This window comes from Nycticebus coucang, chromosome 14, assembly GCF_027406575.1.
Source record: "Nycticebus coucang isolate mNycCou1 chromosome 14, mNycCou1.pri, whole genome shotgun sequence".
NCBI classification, from domain to species: Eukaryota; Metazoa; Chordata; class Mammalia; order Primates; family Lorisidae; genus Nycticebus; species Nycticebus coucang.
The window spans coordinates 57885081-57908981 of NC_069793.1; the positions used below are offsets into that span (position 1 = coordinate 57885081).

The 23901-nt window shown below is 43.0% G+C and overlaps 1 protein-coding gene across 24 annotated transcripts in view; it reads right to left on the reverse strand.

The window, feature by feature from the left end:
- Window positions 1-23901, reverse strand: part of PPFIBP2 (PPFIA binding protein 2) — a 156256-nt gene that overhangs the window by 52413 nt on the left and 79942 nt on the right. For 23 of the 24 annotated variants that reach the window (XR_008374180.1, XR_008374182.1, XR_008374181.1 and 20 more), the window contains 3 exons: window positions 18701-18793; window positions 12651-12764; window positions 734-865 (listed from right to left, as the gene is read on the reverse strand). Coding sequence is in view for 20 of the 24 variants with exons in the window: in XM_053561076.1 (XP_053417051.1) it covers window positions 734-865; window positions 12651-12764; window positions 18701-18793 (339 nt within the window). In the remaining 4 variants the exon portion in view is untranslated. Of the gene's footprint in view, window positions 1-733; window positions 866-4137; window positions 4600-12650; window positions 12765-18700; window positions 18794-23901 lie in introns of those variants that run through there. The other variant, XM_053561093.1, reaches the window with a different exon arrangement.

Genomic DNA, 23901 nt, shown 5'->3' on the forward strand with positions numbered 1-23901 from the left:
CCCTGTCTTCTTCCTACATAGCTCACAGTGCCAGGCACCTCTAAGGACCTGAAGGCAGGGGCACAGGAAGAGGGTTATCTGCAGTTAAAATGGGCTGCCCTCTCTCAAAGGAGCTCTGAGCCTAAAATTCTCTAAATGTTTATTTGAAAGAAGTCTGTTATGTTCTAGCCAACGGCATATGAAGCCTGAGAAACAAAAAACAAAATCAGGAAAACATTCTCTAAGAGAAGGTCTGCCTATGAGCTCCGCCACATGACCCATCAAGAGAAGAGAAACACATAATTTGAGGAATACATGTGGGTCAGTGAAAGTATCTCACATCGAAAGTATCTCCAGACCCCTTTTAGTGATACAGTGATAACAGCCTGCTGGGAAGCCGAGTTCACCCCTTCCCACCATCATTACCTTGGTTCTCACCAAAGACATCTTGTGTCCTTCCACATTTTGTCTGTTCCTTCTCCATGACCGCCTCCCTTTCTACCCTTGTCAGCAGTTTGAGGGAAGATAATGCCTTAGAGCCAAAACTAGGTGGTTTGGGCATTGCTGCAATGTGCAGTCACAGCAAAACCCGATAACTTGGTATTAACAGATCATCGCGTCTCTAGGGTATGGATAGTTCTTGCCCCCAGCAGCTAGCAGGCTTGGGGTTGACTAGATGGCTTGAGTCCACATTAGCAGGGGTCGGAATGTAGGCTAGCACAGGTCTCCCCAGAATTAGAGGCATCACACCCACCTCTGCTTTTCTCTGCTTCTCTTCCTGCTCTCTCTGCTCCTTCTCCATGCCAACCAGCTTGAGCTTCAGCTCAGACACTTCAGTCATCAGATCAAGCTTCTGGGTCTCAAGAGAGGTGCGACTTAGCAGCTCCTGCAAGCAAAAACAGATCTTAAAACCAGAAACCACCATGGCAACGAGGACAGCTCTAGCTTCATCTACCACACATAAGGCAATATTCTAAGTTGTATGTTGGATAACACAGAACTGAGACTACTGCGTGTGAGCCACAGGCCACTGAGGCTGAGACGGAGCCTCTCAGGGATAGCATAGCCCCTGCCACTATCCAATATGCATGTGACCTACATTTCTCAAAACATATGTTTGACCTCAGAAACCATCATTCATTATTTCCAAGTGGAGAAAAATGAACAGGTACTCTCAAAGAACCAAATTTCTCCTTTTTTTTTTAAGGAAAAGCAACAGGTCCTTTCAACCAAAACAGATAAAAACTCTTAGGTTAAAAATATATTTTTTAAATCAAAATTTTTAGATCACCTCCTGGGCTCAGTCAATGCTCAGCCCAGTCTTCAACACATCTCATGTGAGACTCATTGCAGTAAACCTAGAAGGGAGTTAGAACACAAAGTAGATACTCAAAGAGAATTTACTGGGTGATTATGAATATATAGGAATTTCATTATATGAGATGCATCTTGCCTGGGCTGTACCAAAATTACACTTTGGCCACTCAGGGATGTAAAAACAGACCATTCTTTCTTGATTATGTGAAGAAAGAACAGGGAGGCTATTATTACTAGTCCTGCCATCACCAGAACAGTGGCAGACTATAACCAGATAGTTCAGGTCCTCAGCAGCAAACGTGTCATTAATAAATACACCCAATAAGCATAAACAAGGTAAAAAAGTAAAGGTGATGGGGCAAGACATCCACTTAGGACAACTAGAATTATAAAGAACCTCAAAAACCAGGAATATTTCCCAAAGTCCAAGGCAACATATTTTTCCATTGGCAAATACATAGATAGCAATGTCCTGTGAGGCCCCAAATCCTAGTACATGGTAGACACTGGCTACACAGGTCCTAGCAAGAAGAATATACAGAGCAACCAGGAGAACAACAGGCCAAATGAGCAGAGGAAAATGATACAACATCCTGCCATAGTCTTAACATTCTGTATCATCTTGAGCAACCCAAGCCCAGCATAAGAGTGGCAATCTCAACATCCTGACCCAAAAGCTCTGAGTTTGTAGATTTGAAACTGTCCTCAGATAATAAACAAAACCGCACAGGACAGAGATTTTGACTTACAATACATGATTTCCCTGGGGCAGGTAGACTGCAAACTGTCTATCTGCTAACCTCAAGAGACAGGTATTGAGAAGCCCCATGGTAAGCACAGTGAGCCGTGGAGGCAGCCAGCTCTTCCTGGGCCAGCCAGATTAGAAGCTGGCTCCCAGGGCAGAGCAGCAACACTGCAGCGCCAGGACTGCAAGCCACTCTGCCACAAGGAGTCGGCCAGTAAATGTGTCTAATACAACGGGGGGAACTTGAATTTGCTGAGTGTCTCCTCTGTGCTAGACACTGCTGGTGCTTTTACAGACATCCTCTTAATAAACCCTCCCAGTGACTTGGCAATAAATATCATTACCCTGACTTTACAGAAGAGTAAATAGGCCCAGAGAAGGCAAATTTGGCCAAGGATATACCTAATCAGCAGCAGAGTTAGTTTTCAAACCAAGGCGTGTTTGACTCTAGAATCCCTTTCTGTCTAAGGTAGCACATTGTTTAAAATGCAACCTTACAAAGTAAGAAGTTCATAAATTTTAAGAGATATTAAAAAAAAAAAGTGCTAAAAAGAAAAAAGGCAACCAACAAATATTCAGGGAGACCAGGAAATGTCTTCTCAAATTGACAAGATTCATAAAGCACCCACTATCTGCTTGGGCCTGGTCCTATACAGGCCATTAAAAAGCTCTTCCCGGGGTGTGTGGGCACACAGAAGTGACTATCTTAAGATGCAGTTCTCTCCCACACCATCGACTCTCTCTCCCCTCTTTCCTTTCCCTAACTCTCTCTCTCCTTCCACCACCTCATACCCTCTCTTTCTTTCTCCATCCTTTCATTTACTTGCCTTGTTCCAAAAATGATTTCAGGAAGTTTGCAAGATAGATATTTCAAATAAAAAATAAATCATAAAAAATAAACCAAGTATGAAAAGAAGTTGTAACCAGTTACAGTCACTAGAAGACCCATATAATAAAGTTCTATAAACAGCCAGAGAGGGATGACAACGCATGTCTGAGCTCCCCAGCTGCCAATGCAAACGAGAAAAGAAACAAGCACACGATCAAGGTCCATAAGGTAATAACAATGTCTCTGGAGTAGTGAGATCTGAGAAAAAGAATTCCTCTGTGAGACTTCATTTAGTCAACAAATAAGCTTTTAAATATTTAACAGATGCCAAAGCCTAGGGATGGGACAGTTACAAACATAGCCCTTGCTGAGGACTTGATTGTCTGAAATGATACACACAGTTTTGTCTATTGATCAGCATTGAAGATTCTGCTTTGGTGGGATTTAAGAAAGTATCATAATATATCTCTTTGGAAAGCTAAAGTCTACTCTACTTCTATCCATTGTCAAAATCCCTCTAGCCATTTTAACTACCAGGCTGCCATGAGTCCTACCAATGTTCCAGCTGATGAGAATAATATTTTAGTTGGTTCCAACAGCCATTTCAATTTATCATGCCAGTGTTAGAACTGATCACACTAACATTTCAAGTGGACATTCACAATAGCAAACATTCAATTTTTAATGAGAAACCTGAGGTAGCTTAATTTCATATTTTTCACCAATAATAAAACTTCTAGCTTATATCTATAAGCATATGCTTATGTTTCATGATCACCTCCCCCTCATCTTTGTTAATAATTACTGTTCTAGTACCTGAATTCAAAATCAAACATCAACAAACATCCTAATCCACCTCTGCTTCCCCATCTTCAGATCCAGCAAGGCCCCAGCCACTACTGTGTACCCTGATCTCTAAAATGCATGTCTTATTAGGAGTTAACTACCCTGTATCCTCAATTGCTCCATGTTAATACTGCCGACATAAACTGAATCCAGGCTTTCATAAAATATGACACATTTTTCATAGTCACCTTAAGTGGAGACCACTCTGTTTCCACCAACTCAATTTACAGAACACCTTTCTCCCTGTTTCAGGACTGCTTCCAGACCGTAATTCGTCCTCATCAATTGTCGGCTACCTCTCCCCTTCTATTCCAAGACAGCACTCTGCAGTGATATCACATTCTCCCCAAACAATCAGAACCAAGGCAGCTTCCCGTTTCCCTGAGGCTTTCATCTTTCGATCGACAGCTTTTCTACCTACTTTAGGTGCATTCCGTCTCCTCAGTAGCTTCAACATCCTTGTTAACGTAATGATTCTTCACGCAGTATGCAGCCTGGCTTCATACTCTGTGACCTCAGCTCCAGTAAGGTTTGTTTGCTTCAGCTTAGTTTCAGGTTCTCGGCAGTGTGGCCACAGCCTGGCCCTCACCTTTATCCAGAATGTGTTTGCTTTGCTTCCCAAATCTTCAGCTCTGAAATTCCTTTGGCCACAATCTTCTGACCTTTCATCTGTCCTACTTGCTCACTCAACCTCTAATTTCTTTTTCTGTGGCTACTAGTTACTTAATAACTCCCTATTTTCCGGGTTTATCAGCTTCCTTAAGTAGTATTTGTCTCCTTATCCACTCTATACCCTAAGGTTAATCATTTCAATTGTACTCATATCTACACCAGAAAATCCTTCATCTCTTCATCCAAACTCATCCCTGCCCTCAGACCCAACATACATTTGTTAATCAGAGCCCCTGCCCATGCCAAAGCTTAGTCTTTTGTCTGTGTTTCCATTCTCCACAGCCTGAGAATTCCAAGTGAAAAAAAAAATCAGTTAATGGTGCCAGCTGTCTGCAACACAAATTTATGTTATCTAGTTACAGCTGATCTTCCAATAGTGCATGGCCAAACTTGTTTTCATCTCTGGCTGATTCCATCTAGGGACTGTTTCAAATCTTTTTTATTCTCCTCATGCCCTAAACTTCCACCCTGTCCCTACTTCTCCTCAAATGACCTCTTTTCATATTTACTAAAGAGATACAAATTCATCAGATCATTCATTAAACTTAAGTTCTTTCTATTTCAAAGTTTCTTAGAATCATGTCATTCTTATCTCTTAAATCCTTGTCTCAGCAAGCCCACAGCTCCTTTCCAGGACTGATCTGCCACAACTGTACACTGCCACCTTCTCTGTCAGCATTATTGACCTTTAAAAACTGCTCCCTAGCCTGGTAAGTTTCCAGGTTGCACAAAAAAATATACTTCAAAGGATATGATGCTTTCAGAATTTGTTTCTGAACTGCCCCATTTGACTGACCTTCTTCATTTTTCAGTCTCCAGACTCTTCATACATCCTCACCCAACTTAATGAACCTTTGGGTTAGCTTCCTGGTTAGCCAGCGGCCCTTGGCATTGTACTCTGAGTGCTGGTCCTGTGTCTTCCTCTAGCTGGTAATGCAGAATGACTCTCTTGCTCCCACTCACATGGTCCTAGAGTCTAGGACCTAAACTCTCCCTCACCTCTGCACTGCCTTTGAGGAAGTTCCCACCAAGCTCTGTGGGACTCCAGGGGAGGGCCATTAATCACTCACTCTGACAGGCATTTAATCTCTGCCTCACCATCAGCTCCCATTCCTCAGGCTGTAAACCTGATCAAATTTGACATACTAAAGAAACTTGCATTTTTTTTTTTTTTGTTTGTTTTGTTTTGAGACAGAGTCTCACTTTGTCACCCTCAGTAGAGTGCTGTTGCATCGCAGCTCACAGCAACCTCCAACTCTTTTGGGCTTAAGTGATTCTCTTGGCTCAGGCTCCCAAGTAGCTGGGACCACAGGTGCCTGCCACAATACCTGGCTATTTTTTTGTGTTTCCACTGCTGTTTTAGCTGGCTGGGGCCGGGTTTGAACCTGCCATCCTTGGTATATGGTGGGTCCTACCCGCCAAACCACAGGTGCCGCCCAAGAAACTTACTCCTTGACCCTGCCTTCCCCAAGTCTATGACTATCAACTCCCATGTCCTCTTGCATGTTGTGTGTGTGTATAGGTACTGTCTCTCTGTCCCTTTTGACCCCCTTCATAGCCCAGCTCTTGAGAGAATAATCTACCTCTGCTGCCTCATCTTCCCATCATTCAATTAGACTTGTGCTTGACTGCAAGCCAGCTCCTGCCTTGACCAAGTAGGGTACAGAAACAGTTCTGGTTCTGAGGACCAGTGCCCCAATTTTGAGATACCACTTATACTTCTCAGCTGTTAAGCAGCTCACCCCATACCCATTCAGTGTAAGCTTCTTCTCGCCACCTCATCTTCCTTGTTGCAGCTTTTCACTGTCTTTCTTTCCTCTTCTCATCTCCTTTGCTGGCTGCTTTTTATTCTGTCCAGCTTGTAAGGAAAACATTCTGGGATCCCCAGCTCTCATCCCTAAATCCTGTAGTCAGCTCTGGATCCAGACTACTTGTCTGGCCAGCAAGGCTCACCCCCTGCTGGAAGCTTCCTGACCTTCAGGGTGGGACCCTGAAGCTGGGCATCTCCTGGAGCCACAAGTGCTGTGCTGGGAGGGGGTTGAGGATGAGGGGCAAAGGTTTCCTAGGCAGCATGCTTGGATTCTGTTCCTAATTGTGTTAAGAGTGCTTGTGTGACAGGAGGGAGGAGGTATTGGAGGAGGGTGGTTTGTTTTACTTACTGTGAAGGGCCATGAAAGTGGGTAATGAAGTTTTAGGAAAAAAACCAATAGACGAAATTATCACTCACCCCTCTTACTTCACCACTTACCTCTAACAGCTTCCAGCAGGACAAATGTTTCTCCTGTCTCAGAGATGAAAGAAAGTTTATATCTCAGAGCAACCGGTCATTTCCTTTTTCTAAAACTCAGGTTCTGACTGGAGCTGATAAAAAGGAATTTGCCTTTCAACTTATTCTCTCCTTAAAGGGCCACATCTTGAAGCAATTACCTCCATCTTTATGTGTGGAATATGACCCAGGGAGTTACTGACCAATGACGGAGGACTGCAGCCAGACTGGCAATCTGAAACCAGAAGGAAAGACTGGGCCATGGAAACGCATGAAAGGAAAAATAAGTCTCTTTGCCCTTTGAAGTAAGGGCATGCAGCGAAGCCTCTTTCATGAGTAACCCTGTGCAGAGAAGAGGTACTGGTAGTCAACCTGAGCTGGAGTCCAGACTCAGTCCCCACTAACTCAGTCATCTCTCTGAACCTCACCCTTATTTGTGAAAAGGAGTTAAAGTATCTGGTCCATGCTTGGGTCTGGAGATCTAACATCAAAAGAGATAAACTTGAAGAGACTAGTTAATTCTGCCTCATAAAGTCCCCCAGAGAGACTTTTCGGGGATATTTGGGAAATTCCCGTTTTCTTTACTCATGACTCAATGTTTCACTTCCCCAGAGAGATTTAAGCTCCTACAGGATCATGTACACAAGCTCTGTTTAATATTCTCTTTGAGACAGAAATAGCTCCTCAAAGGTTGTTCTGGAAAATTTATCAGTCAGGTACTAGACCTATGTCCTGAACCCTGTAATCTCCTGCTCAGTGTCTTAAATCGCATTGGCCATTTGAGTGATATTTCATGTTTGACAAAACCGGATTAGCTTTACAACAACTCTAAGAGGTAAGAAGTGGGCAACATACACAGTATCTTGTCATCCCCATCCTCTACAAGGACACAGGCTCACTGACTTTCTCAGATCAACAGCAAATGTAACTCTACAGACACTCATCTCCACAGACTCACACCCTGACATCTGTCCCCTCCAGCCTCCCCTAAAAGCAGCAAAGTGTTTCAACCCTGAGGCTCTGGGTCAGGAGGGGGGATGGAAGTAGAGGCTGGTGTCGCCAAAAACAGGGCTGTGTCCCCACAAGGAGGTCTGCACCCTTTCTTCCTCCCCACTGTGCTCCCTTGCCCTGTGTTCCTTTTAACACTGAACATCACTTCTGTTCCTGATATTTATTACACCTGCACATGGCCAGTCTACGGAAAACACTCCATTTGGCTGCCACCTCAGTGTAAAACCTCTTATTCACTAAGAAGCACCAGCTTCCCTGAGATCATCACCCTCTGGAGAAAGGACTGTAATCAGGGATAGAGGAGCTTATTGGGCAGGAAACTACTGGACCCCAGAGAGCCCATGGAGGCCACATTAGAAAAAGCCACCAGAGACCTCAAATATACTGACCGACCAGTGGGGGAGCCTCCTATGATACAGAGATTTATGAGCCAGTCACAGGGAGGTCGCCGGTCCCTGCCGGAACTCCTAGGGTGCAAGCTGGGCCCTGGGTTATGATAGCCTCACAGCACAGTTGGGTAACACCTTGACCTACATAAGTACCAGAAAGGCAGGGCCCAGTGCTTAAGCTCTATACTCAGGCTCAGACTATTGAAAACTGACTCAGAATGTTCCCCCTTTAAAGATCCATTTGAGAAATGTCTCTTCTTCATGGGGAAGGTTTCCAGGGCAATCTAGGCATGCTTAGTGAGTCCAAGACCACATCTGAGTAGGCGCTTCCACAGAAGTCCTGAGAGATGCTTGCTGGTGGCCCCTGCTCACTCCCCATTCTGCCAGGGCAATAGATGGAACAACGATGCTGCCCTCAGATGTGTTCACGATCTAGGGTCTGCTTGTGTGGATCCTCCTGTTGTGTCCCGGTTTGCCTGTCTACCCCAAGAGTAGTCTTCATGCTCTCTCTTTCTGGATGCCGGATGAGGTCATGTGTGGGGGGAAAAAAAAAAAACAGATGGGAGCTGGGAGGGCAGCACTGAGCAGGGATAGGGCCAGGCCAGGCTGGGGAGTCCGTGCCTCCTAAGTTGGGTGAGGAACTAACTCCTCCCCGCTCTGCCTCCTGCAGGGAGGTGGACATTAGTCAGGAGTATGGCTGCTGCAGGACAGACAGCTCAGTGGGGTTCTCAGGGACCATTAAGTACAGGTTTTAGGCTACGCTCATTAAATTTGGGTTTTCTTAAGTCCTTCTAGTGCAATTGTCACCAGCGAGGGGACAAAGTCTAGAGCAGAAACTGAAGACTGGAGATTGATCTTTATATACTGTGTCATTCATGCAGCACTTTTAAAATTTAATTAGCTCCCCTTTTCACAAGATGGCACTGAAAGCGAAGAAGGAAGCTCCTGCCCCTCCCAAAGTGGAAGCCAAAGCAAAGGCATTGAAGGCCAAGAAGGCAGTGCTAAAAGGCATCCACAGCCACAAAAAAAAAGAAGATCCGTATATCACCCACCTTCCGGCGGCCAAAGACTCTGAGACTCAGGAGGCAGCCCAAATATCCTCAGAAGAGCGCCCCCAGGAGAAACAAGCTTGACCACTATGCCATCACCAAGTTCCCCCTGACCACTGAGTCTGCCATGAAGAAGATAGAGGACAACAACACACTTGTGTTCATTGTGGATGTCAAAGCCAACAAGCACCAGATCAAACAGGCTGTGAGGAAGCTTTATGACATTGATGTGGCCAAGGTCAACACCCTGATCAGGCCTGATGGTAAGAAGAAAGCATATGTTCGACTGGCTCCTGGTTATGATGCTTTGGATGTTACCAACAAAAATGGGATCATCTAAACCAAGTCCAGCTGGCCAATTCTAAATATATAACTTTTCACCATAAAAAAAAAAAAAAATTAATTAGCTCCCAATGTTTTTAAAATAGATATATTTAAATCTTCAGATTTGGATTTCTAGCTTCTTGTGGAATTAGGAATATCTGGCATTACCAGCCCTACCTACATGGGCAGTCAAGTGGAGGTGAGTAGCAGCTGCCACCTTCCACTGAGATGGATTCAGTGTGCAGTGTGATCAGGAGCAGCACCTTATCCACTGTCAGAAGGCCCCACACTGAGACAGTGAAATAATCTCATTCAGCACTCCTCAGGCCTTTGAGCAGTAGGCCAGGCTTGGCTCAGGCCAGGAACAGTCTCTTAAGGCTGGCAGAAAGAAGCAATTGTTTTCCTCCATTCTCTGCCTCTAGGCCATGAGCCATTCTAGCTCCAATCAACAGAAGCCAAGAGCCCTGCAGCCCAGGAAATCTCAGTCAAACCGGATAAGTGTTTACCTGCCTCTAGTTCACAGGACACACACACACACACACCAAGCTATAGATGGCATTGCGTCAGCGCTATGGTGCAAGAAATCAAGTGTCTTTACAAACAGCATCAAGTAGATTTCAAAAAAGCAACAGCACGTGTGGCTGAACACTTAACTTGAGATGTGTTGCTGTGAACTCAAAAGACTTCAAGCTCTGGTACTACCAAGCCCAGCAAACACATGCATGGGAGCTGAGGCTCAAATGCATCCTATGACTAGAACTTACAATGTGTCCAGAAAGGAATATTCCACACTTTTATCATTTTACCCTTGAAAGATTAAGAGAACACAGAGAAAGCTCATGGGCATAAAAATAACTTGATCAAGTTGAGGAAGATCTTTGAAACCCAGAAGTAGTGAATGAAAAGCTATCATACTCTGAAATGTACCAGGTCAAGACATCCACCTCCACGTTACATGATACAACCTGATACCACATCAGTAGTATTCAAGAAGGAGGATTTAGGACAAACAGGATATAAAGGGTAATTGAGCTCAGGACTTTTTAAAAAGTCTGAAGTGCCATCCATGGGATAATGCTTACAGGGACAAGACAGCCTCTCCACAGGTGGTGCTGGACACCAATGTCAGAATCGTTGACACAGAGCCTGACAATGGAGCAGAAACCCTCCAATGGAGAGATGTGTGAAGCAGTCCCAGAGGAGGGGCCAGGACAAGCTTCCACTGACTCGGGCACTACAATGCAGACATTCTCTGACGTCTCATTATAGGGTTACTAAATAGGTACTACCTTCCCAAAACATCAACCTTCTGACAAGTTTCCTTCCACATTCAAATTTTCTTGGTCTCTCTCAGGATTGTTTACAATACTCCATTACCCTCCTCCCTTATCCTTCCTGCCTCAAAACCACACCTTGTGGAGACTTGAAAATACGATCTAGTGGGTTGTGTTATATGCCCGTGAAAATGCTTGTCATTTGAGATTTTTTTTTCTAATTGGCTGTTTTCTTTCCTAGGTCATCAAAAGGAAGATTCAATTTAAAAGAAAACAAAAATTCAGCTACTGTTGCTACTCAAGTTTTCAGGGACTACTATGAGTAAGAGAAAGGGCATACAATCTAAATAGGAAATCAAATGAAGCTAAGGTTGCAGTAACTTATTAATAGTCAGTGAAAAGATAACAAACTAACAACAGCTTCTGAGCTGTGGGAACAAGTTTTTATGAAGACATGTATAAAAATACTTTGTAAAAAAGTTTTTCAAATGCGCTCAAACAAAGCAAACACCAGAACCAAGATGTTTATCCTACAACTAAAAGTAAAATGCAAAGCCTGTGTTCATTACTATGCTGTCAAGAAACAATCTGAATCTTTTTTTTTTTTTTTTAACAATCTGAATCTTAGGCTGATCATAATTAATAAACAAAAAGTTGGTACTCTGGGAGAAAGATTATAAGCAATCATCTAATTGAATCTACTTATTTTAAGAGACTAACTTTCATTCTTTCAATAACTGGTGAGCATCTTTTTTTTTGAGACAGAGTCTCACTTTATTGCCCTCGGTAGAGTGCCATGGCGTTACAGCTCACAGCAACCTCTAGCTCTTGGGCTTAGGTGATTCTCTTGCCTCAGCCTCCAGAGTAGCTGGGACTATAGGTGCCTGCCACAACACCCGGCTGTTTTTTTTTTTTTTTTTTTTTTTTTGTTGTTGTTGTTGTTGCAGTTTGGCCGGAGCCAGGTTCGAACCCACCACCCTCAGTATATGGGGCTGGCCCACTGTGCCACAAACACCGCCCCTGATGAGTATCTTTGATGTGCTGGGCATCATAGCAGAAACTACAAGGCATACACACACAAATTTTAGTCATAGTTTAATTTTCAAAATACCTTAAAATGCAAAAACAATTTAAGAAAATCTACTAATCAGATATGTCATATTAATAGATTTTATTTAAAAATCTAATTAGCTTTTCAAGAAATTCTGAAAAGACCCCTCTCTAAACATTGTAGTTCATTATTTGTAGTATAGTAAAACTATTCAGGAGTAGAATGATTAAAGCAATTACAACACTTGTGACAAAATAATCTGCTATAAGTGATAGTAAACATGACCACAGAGCAAAACTTAAAAATGAAAAAAAGTCACTCTATGACATTAAGCATTGCTTTGTAAATTACACGTAAACACAACAACGAGGATCAAAAGGAAACATAGAGAAGACATCTTCTCTATGGAGAAGATAGAGAATGGATCCTTCAATGGAGAGGAAGGCAGCTAAATCATTTTTTTTCTCATTTTGATGTCTCTTAATGGAACTATTATTTATGTAATTTTTATGAAAGAAAACTACACAGAGTGGGAAGGGACACAGAATAAACTGAGAACTGACTTTCTAAAACCCCAGATGCCATAGCAGTCACACTGTGGTTCCTGTGACAGTGTGAGGGCTCCCTGGCTGCCCCAGCCTAGAGAAAGTGCTATCTGGGAATCTGTCTAACCAGCTCAACAGGTTCTTCTGCTCAGGACAGCCTTTCTCAGCCCTACCCCCACTGCCACTCTCAACATTCAGGCTGGTTTCACCCGCTGTATAAACACTACACACTGAGCAGGCAGGCCCACCTCCAGGCAGGATGGGATGGTGAGGGCTGTAGCCTGGGCACACAGGCGACATCAGCACTTGAGCTGCTTCAGCACCCAAGAGCCTTCAGTCCCACCCGCATTTACCTGCTGGAGCATCTCCTCAGCAGCATTGAGTTTCACCTGGTGTCCTTCCAGACACACTTCCAGGTCCCGAATCTTCTCTCCCTGGGCTTCCACTTGATCTGTGAGCACACTCACCTGTTTCAAAAAAATAAAGCTGTAGTGAGGGGCAGGAAAGTCTTCCCACCGTAAGTGAGCTGTGAGACCCTCCAACTAATCCTTCCATGGTAAGAACAGTTTTGCTTTCTGCTGATCAGTGAGTAGGGGAGGTGTCCTGAATGAAGTCAACTCCAGTTAGAATCTTACCTTACCAGGGAGTCTCAGTCACTGCCTGAAAGACGCGCCTCAAGATTCCTGCTCTTGACAGACTCAGGAGAAAAACACCTGGGAGCCACAGAGTTGCCTTTGGGCTGGACTCCCGCTCCTTATTTCTCTTGTAGAACAGCCCCAACCTTAAGGCACATCTCAGCTGGCTTGCCCAGGCTTTTGCCACCTCATGGGCAAGAGCAATCCAGACTGCCATGGAAACTAGCCAATGACCTTACCTCTCTCATAAGGGTGTGAGGCTTGCTCACCTATCAGGTGAAGGTTTTGAAGCAATTAAGGAATGTGGGACGTAAAGGGCATGTATTAGCACTGACAAAACTTGGCTCCAGAAAGTTTTTATGCTTCACAGGCCAAAACATGACTCTAAATCATAAATATAGAGAAGTCACATTGTATATACAGTGGCAGGGAAAAAAACCAAACTCATCTTTCTAAAGAACCCTGAAAATCTCAACCAAAAAATATTAATTAATAAAAACTCATTTATAATAAATCATTTTAATTAGGCCTCTAAGTGCATACTAAGTAGGTTTTTCATAGCCTTTTATATAGTAAATTGCCCTAGGACCCTTTTCCTTTATGAAGAGATAGCTCAAAGCAGGAGGATAAAGAGAAGGAGTGTCCTCCCAAAAGTAATCAATGGTAAATTAAGATGCTTAGACCCTTTTAGATAGAGTCGTTGCCATTTACATATAAATTTCCAAATTATTTCTCAACCTGTAATGAAATAATAGATGAAACTTGAAAGAGTTAAAGTGAATTCATTTACAAGTATTTAAATAAACCTTATAAATTATAAAGCTCCTCTTTAAAAAAGAACTAATCTAAATTAATACAGCTACTTTGAGGTTTCCATTTTTATAATCCTAAATGATGAATTATTGAAACATATTCCTGGAGCTGATCAATACTATGCTAACATTTCACTTTTAATCCAAAAGTGGACTTCTGTCCATCTTAAACACAAAACTTTGTGGGGTTTTGTTTTTTTAATCCTTGTGGCCCAACACTATCAGCACTGGCCTTTTGTTTTTTGTCTTTTTTTGAGACAGAACCTCAAGCTGTCATCCTAGGTAGAGTGCCGTGGCATCACAGCTCATAGCAACCTCCAAATCCTGGGCTTTGGTGATTCTCTTGTTTCCGTCTCCCAAGTAGCTGGGACTACAGGCGCCTACCACAACACGCGGCTATTTTTTGGTTGTAGTTGTCATTGTTGTTTGGCAGGCCCAGGCTGGATTCGAACCCCCCAGGTCTGGTGTATATGGCTGGCACCTTAGCGGCTTGAGCTACAGGGGGCAAGCCAGCACTGGCCTTTTCAACTACTAACTCCACTATCAAAAATGTAGGATTCTCAGAAGTGGGCTTTGTTCCCTAGGGCCCATAGTTTCACTTTGGGAAGGATGCTTTCTGGTTAATCTTAGGAAGATTAACACTTACAGGATCTACACCAAGCCCTGGGGCCACAGGCTGCTGGTGCCCAGAGGAATAACATGGGGTCTTGCAGTGTTCTACAGCTTATCAGGTGCACGTAAGACTAAAGACATAAAGGTCTGCTCCAGGGGCTTCAAGAACCTCAATCCTGACTCTATTATATTATGAACAAAGGAATACAGAAAACTGGGGCAAAATGTAAAACAAGCTAGAATGTGGCCTTTATTCTATTAAAAAATATATATTTTTGAGCCCTTACTATTAATACATGCTAAGCATAATTTCAGGCACTGGGAGATACGGAAGTGAAAAAAAAGGGATGAGAATCTTGCCTTAAGGAGTTATGTTATAATGAAGTTATAAAAGACTTGGTTTTGTTTTTAATCCTGGAAACAAAATATTTTGCTATATGTGATTTGCCTTGTTCTTCTACAAGTTGACCCGGGAAAACATTCTGGGCCAAGATCTCCAATTAATTCAGTCTGGCCGAACAGCCCTGTGAATGAAGCAAGAGGCCTTATCTGGCTGAAAATCTATCTAACCAGCTCTACTAGGCCACTATGGAACAGAAGTGATCATGTGAAAGCCACTCCCAGCAACTGCCCATAAGCTCCTGGCGGAATAGAAACTGCTGGGGTCAACCACTGACTTTACTGGCAAGCAACTTCCCAATTGCATTAGGATTCTTTAAATAGGAATTATTCAAGAATTTGGAATTAAAAAAACCATGAATATAAAAGAATATTATTACACAGGACTTCTTTATTAAATTGTAATCTTCTCTAAATAAGCATGTGCTATTTCAACCATGAGGGTCCTAGCTCATATGTTTGCAATTTCATACAGTTTTCTGCAAAATTCTAAATTGGATACTCTTTCATTAATCATGTCACTGGGATGGAGTCTCAAATTACACATCCCTCAAACATCTGCTCTACAATGTGCCATACAATCTGGCCCCTGCTACTTCTCTGAAGGTGGTTCACACCACCCTTCCTCACAGGCACCAACTCCAGCCACAATGGCCCCTTGCTATTCTGCCCACACAGCAAGCACACTCTTGCCTCAGTGTGTGGGTTGGACTAACCACCTCCGCCTGGAATGCACTTCTTCAGGTATCTGCAGGCTCCCTCCCTAGCTTCCTTAGGCAGATCTTCCCTCATCCCTGCTTTATTTTTTTTTTCCTATGGTTCCGCCATTGCCTGAAATATCTTTTGTATTGGTTTACTGTTCTCATTCTCTCTCCCCCCAACCCCCTCTCACAGAAGATCCATAAGAACAGGGACTTGGTCTGTTTTGTTCACTACGGCATATCCAGCATCTAAAACCAGCATCCTGCAAGCAGCATCACTCAATTATTTATCTATTATTTTATTTTTTTGCTCTTTTTTTTTTTTTTTATTGTTGGGGATTCATTGAGGGTACAATAAGCCAGGTTACACTGATTGCAATTGTTAGGTAAAGTCCCTCTTGCAGTCATGTCTTGCCCCCATAAAGTGTGACACACACCAAGGCCCCACCCCCCTCCCTCCATCCCTCTTTCTGCTTTTCCTCCCCCCTCATAACCTTAATTGTCATTAACTGTCCTTGTATCAAAATTGAGTACATAGGATTCATGCTTCTCCATTCTTGTGATCCTTTACTAAGAATAATGTCTTCCACTTCCATCCAGGTTAATACGAAGGATGTAAAGTCTCCATTTTTTTTAATGGCTGAATAGTATTCCATGGTATACATATACCACAGCTTGTTAATCCATTCCTGGGTTGGTGGGCATTTAGGCTGTTTCCACATTTTGGCGATTGTAAATTGAGCTGCAATAAACAGTCTAGTATAAGTGTCCTTATGATAAAAGGATTTTTTTCCTTCTGGGTAGATGCCCAGTAATGGGATTGCAGGATCAATGGGAGGTCTAGCTTGAGTGCTTTGAGGTTTCTCCATACTTCCTTCCAGAAAGGTTGTACTAGTTTGCAGTCCCACCAGCAGTGCAAAAGTGTTCCCTTCTCTCCACATCCACGCCAGCATCTGCAGTTTTGAGATTTTGTGACGTGGGCCATTCTCACTGGGGTTAGATGATATCTCAGGGTTCTTTTGATTTGCATTTCTCTAATATATAGAGATGATGAACATTTTTTCATGTGTTTGTTAGCCATTCGTCTGTCATCTTTAGAGAAAGTTCTATTCATGTCTCTTGCCCATTGATATATGGGATTGTTGGCTTTTTTCATGTGGATTAATTTGAGTTCTCTATAGATCCTAGTTACTCAATTATTTTATAATAAACAAATCAATGAAGTAGAAAAAAAATCTAGAATTCTCAGTTGTATATTTGGGAGAAGCACAATCATTTAAAATAAAGACAGGGCAGAAGGAAAAAAAACACTAGAAATAAAAGAAAATGTTAACCTAGTTCTTTAAATTTTTTTATAATTTTGGAAGTCCCTAGAGTCATTTATCATTATTATTTATTATGTTCATAAAATAAATAAGAGAAAAAGGGGGAAAAAAAAAACCCTACTGCTGCCTGACAACCTTAGTGCTCCAATCTAAAGCCCATAGCCTGGGGGCCAAACATGCTTCCCAAGCCCACTTTCATTCCATTACCAGTCATATGCATTACCTTTTAAGGATCTGAACTAGGACACTAAACATTTGCTAAATTGATTTTACTTAAAAAAAATGTAATACTGTATATTTAATTTCAAAACCATTTCAGATAAACAGTTTTTGTATTCATCTTTCTCCTTGTCTCCTTTATCTTCCTCTTCCACCTTTTCCTGGCAACTATAGCAGGACCTTTTGTGCCATCAAACTTTCCTTTAGACTTACAGTCACCAGCATCCTTCTCACACTTCTCCTTCAGCTTGGCTGCCTTAGTGATGCTTTTCACTGTCACTTGTTATTCCACATCTCACCCAGCTTTTTTGCCACATCTCCAACAGAGATACCAGGATTTGTAGACTAGATCTTAGGGCAGAATTCTGAACAGAAAAGGAAAAATCCAGACGGTGGCCTCTTGGGGGCATTAGGGTCCTTCTTCTTTCCTCCTTTAGCAGGTTCATAATCCTTCATATCCCAATTATAGTGAACTTTATCCACCTTTGGCATTTCATCAAATTTAGATTTCTCTTTCCCAGACATTGCCTTCCACCTTTCAGAGCACTTCTTGGAAAATTCTGCAAAATTGACAGGAATCTCTGGGTTTTTCTTATGTTCTTCTCTGTGTGTATGCACAAAGAAGGTATAGGCAGACATCTTGCCCTTTGGTTTCTTGGGGTCACCTTTAGCCATCTTGACTGTATTTTTCACTAGTCTCTGAGAGCTAACGCAGTAGAGAGCTAACTGCCTCAGCCATAGGCTTCCCATGAGAATGCCTAACTTTATGTTCTATAAGGGAACACAAGCTTTCAAAAGTGAAAACGTCCCTTTGGATATCTTTCTCCAGGAAAAGTTTCAGAGTTCTCTCTTCAAACCAAGAGAGTCATCAAAGGCTTAGCCCATGTTATCAGCTCCAGAAGATGTGGTATGAAAGCCATCAGTCCAGATCCAGCTTCAGGCAATTTGGACTTGATTGGCTTTGTTTCATTAGTGACATGAGGCTGCACCTTACCTCCCATACAAGACTCAGGGGCTCCAGCAGAACAGAGACCATTTTGTTCATTCTTAGCACCTGGTAATCAGCCTGGCCACAGGGCTTCCAGTGTGTAGAGGCATGTGCTTGCTAAGACATGGTACATAAATGAATTCACAGACCCTAAAAGTCAAGTCCAGAGTTAAATTTTGCCTCCAGTTACTTACTTCTTTGTTTCAGGAAAAGTTTTATTTATTTATTTATTTTTGAGACTCAGTTTAACTCTGTCACCCATGGCGTCATAGCTCACAGCAACCTCAAACTCTTAGGCTCAAGAGGTCCTTTTGCCTCAGCCTTTTGAGTAGCTGGGACTACAGGTACCTGCCACAACACCCAGCTAGTTTGATTTTTAGTAGAGACAGGGTTTTGTTCTTGCCCAGGCTGGTTGCAAACTCCTGAGCTCAAGCAATGTACCTGTTTCAGCTTCCCAGAGTGCTAGGATTGTAGGTGTGAGACACCACACCTGGGTCAAAAATGCTTTTTTAAAACCATATACTTTGGTGATTCTGGAGAAAGAGCATTTAAAAAGAAAAGAAAACTGAAAAAGAAAAAAATACACTTCGGAAATAGAAAAATCCCAGCAGAGAATAAGCTCATGTGCTTCCTGCCACTTAAGGGAAGCTACAGAGTTGCAGAAGTAAAGGTAACAGAAGTTGGAGTCGATTCCCACCAACAAAAGACTCACCTGTAATATGAGGGACTCCTTATCTCCTTCTAGACGTGCCAAGCGTTCCTGGTAGGTTTCATTGTTAGCAGCACTGTGGTGATTTACCTGGGACTAAAGGGAAGAGGAAAAATATGCTTAAAGGTTAGAAAAACATCTTACCAACATCCAAATGGAATATGCAATGTATGCAATTTTTGAGGACAGTTTCTCTGATTACAGGTGCAAAACTACCCACCGAAACAGGAAACCACAACATTTTAAAACCACCATGAGGAAGACCAAACCACATGCCAGAGAAAGGTGTGCCCTGGAAGTTGGCACAACCACCCCCTGAATGACCTCACCACTGGCCGGGAGGGCCTCAATGGAGCTCCAGACCCAGCAGTCCTTGACTTGACTGCACTTGTTGGGTATGATTTAGCTGGAGGCACAGCCTCCAGAGACACAGCAGCTCTTTGAAGAGTCCAGAAAGCTGGATATGTATGAACAGCTCATGCATGGACCTTGGCACTCCCTAACTTTCACACCAGGGTTCTCCCAGGCCAAGGTACAACTTGTTGCAGAGACTGAAGCTGAATGTCACAGTGAGCATGGAAGATAGAGGATGCCAACCGCAAGGCCCTTAATCTACTCATATGTCTTTTCCCACCACAATACCCCTGCCCCACAACAAGGGCTGGCAGGCAGGCAGGCAAGCCATGTTTCCATAGTGCTAGAGCTGAGAGAAGCAAGCGAAGATGAAAACATTGAGAAGCATCTAAACCAGTGGTTCTCAACCTGTGGGTTGCAACCCCTTTGTAATAATGAAAATATATCACAGCATTAGGAAGGTTGAGAATCACTAACCTAAACAATGCCAGAAGGATCTCAGAAGAAAACGTAGGACATGGAAAGTAGCCAGAAATTTTAGAAAACAAAAGAAAGGGGGAAGATGAGAAACGCCAGAACAAAGGCAGAATCTTATCAAATGCCCTGAGCAGAGACAGGAACTGTCACTTCCTAGGGTGCATCTGACCTGGTTCTGGGCAAAGAGGAGGGTAGGAGTCACTCACTAACGGGACACTGAGTTGGTCCCAAGATCACCAATGCTCCTTCCTCCATGCCAAATGGAAGGCTGAAACCAGGCTGGCCTGTGATAAGCCATCCAGATGCTTGGCAGTCTGGAAAAAACCTTATTGCTAAATGGAGAGGTGGCTATCATGATGATCAGAGCTGGCCTAGTGAAACCAACACTCCAATATTTATGAGGCAGGTGTCCACCATCCCAGGGTAAAGCTATGATTGCGCAAAGGGGCAAGTCAGAGAGGCCCAGCATCAGCCTACCTTATCCCGAGCCCATTTGCCCACATTTCAACTTTTAGATCGGGCTCTCCCACTTCTGTACAACAGAAAGGATATCTCCTTCCCAATGGACTGCCTAGGTGAGAGCAGGTGACAGAGGCATGCTCAGTCTAGGACAAAAATGGGGACCACACATTCTGCATGCAAAACCTGGTGTCTCACTAGTGACTTAGTGTTGAAGGTGCAGTGGGAGGACAAGCCTGGGGGCACCTCCTGGGGCAGCTGTGCCAGGCACATTTAGACGGCACATGCCACCTTCCACCCCACTCCTCATGGCCTGCTACCCCAGCCTCTCTGGAACCTGTGTCTTGTCCATTGTTATGGAAGCTCTTTCATGCCACAGACAAAGGGCCTTAAAATAGCAAAGGACTTCTTTGTTGCCAGAAGTTTATTATTGTTACATTCCTTAATATTCTAGTTTTCACATGGTCAAACTCTCTGACTAGCATCCAAGGATACACTCTAACCTACATTTTCTCAGAACCTGGGAAGAAAAGAAAGGAAAAGAATTCTTAATAATATCAAATTCTTCTCTGTCAAAGAGCTTACATGATGGTGATTTTTAGCAGACAGAGAATCGAAAGGACACAGGCATCCATATGAAGCTTGGCATATGGAACCCCAGTGCCAAAGCCAGCATATACCGAGAGCTGCCTAGCACTGGTGGCTGCCACTTCTCCAGCAGTAAGTGAAGGAAAGAGACCAAAGGGGAGACTCCTTCCACAAGATTCCTACAAGCCGGCTCGTTGCCCGTGCTCAGTGGTTAAGGCACTGGTCACATATACCTAGGCTGGTGGGTTCAAACCCAGCCCAGGCCTGCTAAACAAAAATGACAACTGCAACAACAAAAAAATAGCCAAGTGTTGTGACGGGTACCTGTAGTCCCAGCTACTAAGAAGGCTGAGGCAAGAGGATCACTTGAGCCCAAGAGTTTGAGGTTGCTGTGAGCTGTGACACCACAGCACTTAACTGAGAGCAACATAGTGAGACTCTGTCTCAAAAAAAAAAAGCCAGGCGTTGTGGCAGGGGCCAGTAGTCCCAGCTACTTGGGAGGCTGAGGCAAGAGAATTGATTGCTTAAGTCCAAGAGTTTGAGGTTGTTGTGAGCTGTGATGCCACGGCATTCTACCAAGGGCAACATCATAAGACTCTGTCTCAAAAAAAAAAAAAGATTCCTGCAAGCCACAAACTATGCCTTATTTAAATGGCATATAGTATGTTTCTAATTACAATAAACAGTCTATTCATACAATCACCCAGATGGGCAGCTATTTTTACCAGTTGGCAAATATCAACGACAACAACAACAACAACAAAAAAAATCAAGGGTAATAAAGTCAGTTGCAGTTAAATTAATAAGCAAAATTCATGGCAGAGAATCCACAACACATGCTAGACATGAATAGAAAATCTGGATCCACTCTAGCAGTCATTGAAAAAAAGAGAAGCACAATCAATTAGAAAATGCACACATCAGTATGGTAAAATGAAACTGCCTTGGAGAAGCATAACTATTCCTGGACAGGGGAGAAACTTCTCTCGTTTTCGTGGAGAGACTTTGTGTAACGGCATAAACAACATCCATGACGACATTCTTACAGGAAACAGAGCCCAGCAGAACTTGTTGCTATTGTGTGATGCCTTCAAAATAGTTCAGGGGCCAATGGATAATATGGGCCAAAGGCAAAAGCACTTCTATGGAGACCAGTACAATACAGCCCAAGAATAGTGATATGAATACTTAGGCAGCACTTAACACATAGCAGGCACAGCACACAGCACTTTACCATAATGCTTGAATTTCTTACAAAACAAATTTTTTTATCCAGTCATTAAATATATTTAAAATCTAGAATCAGTGCTTGAGGACCTAAAAAATACCTAGTTCCTAGTATTTTTTCTGGGACTTAAGGGGAGTCTTTTCCCAGTGCTCACACTGGCCCATATGGCAGTGGTGTACATAGCAGAAAGATCCCTTCCCCGCTCAAATCCCTGTTCTAGGGGAACAGAATGCCTTCCTCTTCTGTAGATCCTCCCAGATCACTGCTGTTCCCTAGCAAACTTTTCAAAGGTATTAAACAGCAGTGAAACAGAGATAATGTTTCAGAAAGAAGGCTGCAGTATTGCCATCCTTTGCTTCTGGTGAAGTGCAGAGCCCCATGCTTTTGTGATCTAGATAAGCTTGCATGTTAAGAAAATGCAGCTCCTCTAAAGAGCACAGGCCAGGATCAAATGCCACCTCCCCGTGGAGAAGAACCTGGAAAGCACCTGAGAACAGGGCCAAGAAGAGGATTATCTTGTTAAATGCTAATATTCAACAGCCAAAGATTAAGGATTAGAGTTTGAGTGAATATGTATACTCTTTATTCTAGTAATTGTGCAAAAGGTTTAATCGCTTTCAGATGTTGCTCCTATGTTGTAAAATGGCTGCATCATCAGGCATAAAAACCAACATGTTTATCCAATGTAATTCAAATTTATTGAGAAACATATTTAAAATGACAGTGTTAGGACACACCTCTATTTTGCTGTACTTTAAAAAGAGCTTGCTTTGTCCAAGGTAACACCTGCTGCAAACAGAAGGCTTGGATCAATACTCAAATGATACATCTGGGTCCCTGCATGACTCCAGGTTTGTGACATCTTTGAAAAGTCTTGTGTATATTCTCAACGATCTAAATCGGTGATACGTGAAGTTGGGCTGAAAGAACCACACCCACACTCCACTGAGAAGGAAGTCAAATAGAACTCCTGAAGGATGCCACATGCTAACCTTCTATTTCTCCCCACTGTGGGACAACAAATGAATGTACAGGAGAGTACCATCGCTGTTCTACCCTCCACAAATGAATATAAGTAAACAGCTAATGTTTACTCAACCAGTGATATCAGCCCCTAGGCTAGACCTGTTCAGCGGACTACTAACGCACTAACCTGTGTTACATATATTGGATCAGATTTTCTCTTCTTCTGCTTTGACATTTTTTGCAACAAATGTGATAGAGGGAAAACCAATCCTCTCATCCAAACTTTCCATGGTCAGAGCCATTCACAATGCTAAAATTCCGGCTGGACACAGTTCCTTAAGCTTTAACCTCAGAACTTTGGGAAGCTGTGGTAGGATTTGTTGAGGCTAGAAGTTCAAGAGCAGCCTGGGAAACCTGGCAAGACCTCCTCCCTACAAAAGAATTAAAAATTAGCTCAGTGTAGTGGTAAGCACTTGTGGTCCTAGCTACTTGGGAGGCTAGGCAGGAGGCTTGACTGAGGAGTTAAAAGGCTGCAGTGAGCTATTAATCCTGGCACTGCATTCCAGCCTGGGCAACAGAGTGAGACTCTATTTCAAACAAACACATAAACAAATTCTTAAAATAAAATAAAATTCATGTTAGTTACCTAAAAGTATTGTGAAGGGCATGTGATCTATATACCCTATGTAGGCGAAATCTTGACTATCCTTTTGCATTTTGATTGAAGAATGCCACAGTGAAATGCGCTACCTCACCTCTATCACAGAACTAAAACAGGACAAGAACTTATTCCTGAAGGTATATATTGCCAAGAACACAGAAGCTGTAAACAAGGTTACTGAAGTCAAACCACCTTTGCCTTCAAGAAAGCCTTGCTCTCAGGAGGCTGGGCAAGGTCTTGGATACAAGGAATCCATCCTCTAAAACCCAGATCTCTTAGAAGCCAAACATAAAACACAGCCTTGAATTGTCACATCAGTGTCTTCCCTGGGCCTTGAGAGGGCTACTCTAGAGTGTCTTCAAGACCAGTGACAACACAGCTCCTTCAGAACTCTTACAGGTTATCTTATGGGTCTATTTCTGTAAGACCCTAAGTGCTATCACTTGTAGGGCTGGGCAGGCCTGAACTTGA